Source organism: Hibiscus syriacus, unplaced genomic scaffold, assembly GCF_006381635.1.
Source record: "Hibiscus syriacus cultivar Baekdansim isolate YM2019G1 unplaced genomic scaffold, ASM638163v2 tig00117032_pilon, whole genome shotgun sequence".
In the NCBI taxonomy this organism is placed as follows: Eukaryota; Viridiplantae; Streptophyta; class Magnoliopsida; order Malvales; family Malvaceae; genus Hibiscus; species Hibiscus syriacus.
Genome location: NW_024063532.1, coordinates 1,296,651 through 1,300,814, shown reverse-complemented (window position 1 = coordinate 1,300,814; position 4,164 = coordinate 1,296,651). Strand labels below are relative to the sequence as shown.

Here is a 4,164-nt window from a genome sequence, read left to right as displayed (position 1 = left end):
CCAAGGAGTTGTAAATTATATTAATGTATCAAAATGTTGTTTGCCTGTTGCAATTAAGGTCAAATGTAACTTAGTATGGCCCTTATTAAAGATTAATTTTTCTTTTTTACCTTGAATTTCCTGGTCCAGGGTAATTGGAGAAGTAAACGCTTCTTACAGTTGTAATGGTTCACCTGTGTAATATAATGTAGTGTATATTTGAACTGCGCATGGAACTTTGAATGTTAACCATTGGCAATGTACAAGTTGGATTTCATATTGAAAATTATTTCTTTGCACTTGGCAAAATTATAGGACCTATGGTCTTCGACCATTAGTAATTGCGCTAAGATTAAGGCATAGTTAATGCATCCTGTATCCTTTAGAAATAAGATTAAGTCATAATTAATGCATCATGTATCCTTTAGAAATATAATAGCGTACCACTTGTGTCTCAAATGTCTGATACACCTGTTGGAGAAAAAATACATCAACCTTTGAAGTGTACTGTTCTCTTTGTTGTATTCTTACAGATAAATCATTCTTACAATTTTTCCATTCAGTAAAAGAACAATAGACAGGATATTAATCAATTATAACCCTTGCACTTGGGTATATATTTACTTCACGAACTTCCATGGACGGCTGGAATCAGGTTTCAATAGTTTTTGTTAGCCAGTTTAGCTCTCAGTTCCTTTCTCAAAATTTTTCCCGACGGTGCCTTTGGAATGGCTTCCATGAAGAACACACGACTTATTCTCTTGTAAAACACCACCTGAAACATTAAAAAAAAAAAAGAGTATATATGTCGGTCACATTTTTCATCATCATTGAGGTCAAATTGAATATTAACAAGGTGAGATTCAACTACAACAATATGTTAATCAATTATTATTACCTGTTTCGAAATGTACTGCTTGATTTCATCCTCACTGATTTCTGATTTGTCTGATTTCACCACAAACGCAACAGGAACTTCCCCAGCCGCCATATCATTCATGCTGAAAATTGCAGACAATTATATATTTTAACCCAGAAATACATTAAACCAAGAAATTTAGTTATGATATTACTACAAATATGGATTACAAATTAACTATTATTTCACATACCCGACCACAGCAGCATCAGTGATATCAGGGTGGGCAATGAGCATGGCTTCAAGCTCCGCAGGAGCAACCTGAAAGCCTTTGTATTTGATCAATTCCTTCAATCGGTCGACGATGAAGAGTTCGTCGTCGTCATCGATGTAACCAATGTCTCCTGTATGTAACCAGCCATCTTTGTCAATGGTCCTAGCCGTGGCGTCAGTGTCGTTAAGGTACCCTGCATGCAGTCAAATTTCAGCAACATGGTTTTTCAAATTTCTTGCAAATTTTATGCATTTATTTTTGAGTGATTTACCTTTCATGATCTGGTCTCCCCTAATGCAAATCTCTCCAGCCTGGTTTCGTGGTAAGGAAGAACCAGTGTCGGGATCAACAATTTTCATCTCTGCGTTCCTTACCACAGTCCCGCAAGTCCCGGATTTGATTTCAAATGGTTCCTTGGCAAATCCCAAGCACATTGCTAGAACCGGCCCTGCCTCTGTCATACCATACCCCTGTAAAAGATTTTCAATGTTAAAATCTGGTCCACAATTTCGACTCATCACATTAGCATTCAATTAAAGTAGGCCTAGTCCAAGGTTGACGAAAACGTTTTTGTTGCTTTCTGAGGGCCTAAAAAAGCCTACGACACCAATCTAGACGGTAGCGAACGGACAAAGAACGCCAGCCGGCCGTCACCACAATCATAGTGAAAAATCAAATTTCAAGTTGAACTGTAAAGTTGCTTAAGATTTATATAGATTACAATTATGTCAATTTTTTTATAAAAAATATTCTATTTTACATTTAAAAAAGGAAAAAACAAAGTGGGTTGGTGAAGGGAGGCATATTGATGAGTGTCAAAGTTATAAGGGGAAAAAGCAATTCAGATCAGTACATAATACTATATTAATGGGATATTAATTATATTATTTAAAGGGATGTGCATTTTATATTGTCTTACCTGACAAAGAATTTTCCCCGGGAAGAAGCAAATTAATTAAATCCGTGATTAAGTAGTTAACAAAGTTTTTTTTAATAACTATAAGTATTCGATCTATTAATCGACTAATCTGAATTGAGTACTGCAAAGGAGAGCGCGATCCTCCCAACATATTTTACTCCATTCGTAAATGTCAAAATTCGAACTTCTAACCTTATTTAAGGAATCTAGTATCTTATCTCATCGGTTGTTATTAAGAAAGTTTTGTTTAACAAAGTAGTTAAGAAAAGTTCATATTTAGAGTAGTTGAACAAAATTATAACACATTAAGTAAAAATAACCGACTTTCTCGTACCTGCCCGAGTTTGGCACCAGGAAACTTGGCTCTTACAGCATCCTCAAGCTCTTTACCCAACGGTGCAGCCCCGGATTTCACAACCCTAACTGAAGACAAATCGTATTTATCAGTTTCCGATGACTTAGCAATGGCTAAAACTATAGGTGGTACAATCGGAACAATCGTCACTTTGTATTTCTGTATCAACTCCAACAACAATCCAATCTCGAACTTCTGCATGATCAAAATAGCAGCCCCAGCACGTAGCCCGCAAAGCATGATCGAATTCAGTGCGTAAACATGGAACATAGGGAGAGTACACAAGATCACATCTTCGGTGTGGAAATATAGGTTGGGGTTTTCTCCGTCGACCTGTTGCGCGACGCTGGTGATTAAACCTTTGTGTGTTAACATCACCCCTTTGGGCAGCCCCGTGGTTCCCGATGAATACGGTAGTGCCACGATGTCGTCCGGGGCAATATCGACTTGGGGGAGATCGGTCTCGTCGGCTTGAATCAACTCGGAGAAATGTAAACAGCCCTCTGGGGCGGAGTCAATGCAGATGACCTTGACATCGTTGTCTTGGGCGAATTCTTTTACTTTCTCAACGTAGATGGCTTGCGTGATTATGAGCCTAGCATTGGAGGCTTTCGCTTGCTTCGATACCTCCGCCGGGGTGAAAAAGGGGTTGGCGGTTGTGGCAATGGCGCCAAGGAAGGAAGCGCCGAGAAACGACAAGACAAACTCTGGGGTGTTGGGTAACAAAAGCATGATCACGTGGTGTTGTTGGATGCCGAGCTTTTTGAGCCCCGAGGCAACTCTCCGAGCGGTGAGCTCGACTTCAGCGTATGTGTAGACTTTACCAGTGGTTCCATTAATCAAACAGGGCCTGGAGGCTACGTTCGATAAGTTCTCGAAACAGTACGAATGTAAAGGAAGATGCTTTGGGATGTAGATATCAGGAAGCTTTGAACGATAAATGATTTCTTCTTGTTGCAATTCAGCTTGGGGTGCCATTTGGGAATTCAAAGTTGAGATGCAAAGAATAAAAATGATTATGCTAAAACTTGCAACAAATAAAAAAATGGCTTTCAATATTGTAAATTAGAGCTTGAGAAGAAATGATGGCGAGCAACATTGATATATAATAAGCAGATTAAAGTTGAGTTGGTGAGCAGAGTAGGTGGAAGGGTATGATGGAGATTTTAAGGGATTGGTTTTTTCTCCTAGAAATTTACACTCGACGTCCGTCAATTGAAGGTATTAGGTACTCTAAAAAATATTTTTTAAATTGATATTTATATTTTATTAATATTTTTTAAAACTACATCTGATAGAACATGTATTTATTTTATACGGTGTGTCCGATTAATAAAAAGTAAAACTGACAAAGCATGAATCTATTATTGTATAAAGATTTAAAAAGTTATTCTAAACTATATTGATATTGTAAAAACTCATACTATAATAAACTTAACTGTAAAAAAAATCAATTTTATTAACATCCATCAATTATGTATCTTAATATTCACACAATTTATTGATATTTAATGCATACTTTATCCAAATAAATTATTCTTAATATATTTTAATATACGACAAGTTCATTATAGGTTTAACTATTTATATTATATTTATTTAATTAATATACAAATAAATTTACAATAGTTAATCATTAAATCAATGACTCTAAACCATAAAACTATAAAACTCTAAATCGTATAATCCAAAAGTCCTATATTATAAAATCAAAATCAAATTTCGAAATACGATTATTTTTTAAAAATAAAAAATTATTGAAAGACACATTTGATCAA

At 36.0% G+C, this 4,164-nt stretch overlaps 1 protein-coding gene across 1 annotated transcript; it reads right to left on the bottom strand.

The window, feature by feature from the left end:
- Nucleotides 1–570: 570 nt before the first annotated feature.
- LOC120196330 (4-coumarate--CoA ligase 2-like) lies at nucleotides 571–3,441 on the bottom strand. The gene is made up of 5 exons (XM_039198153.1): nucleotides 2,366–3,441; nucleotides 1,384–1,582; nucleotides 1,092–1,305; nucleotides 878–980; nucleotides 571–754 (listed from the first exon to the last, which is right to left on the bottom strand). The coding sequence occupies exons 1-5, from the start codon at nucleotides 3,362–3,364 to the stop codon at nucleotides 638–640; spliced, it is 1,632 nt and encodes a 543-aa protein (XP_039054084.1). The 5' UTR covers nucleotides 3,365–3,441; the 3' UTR covers nucleotides 571–637.
- Between the last annotated feature and the right edge of the window lie 723 nt (nucleotides 3,442–4,164).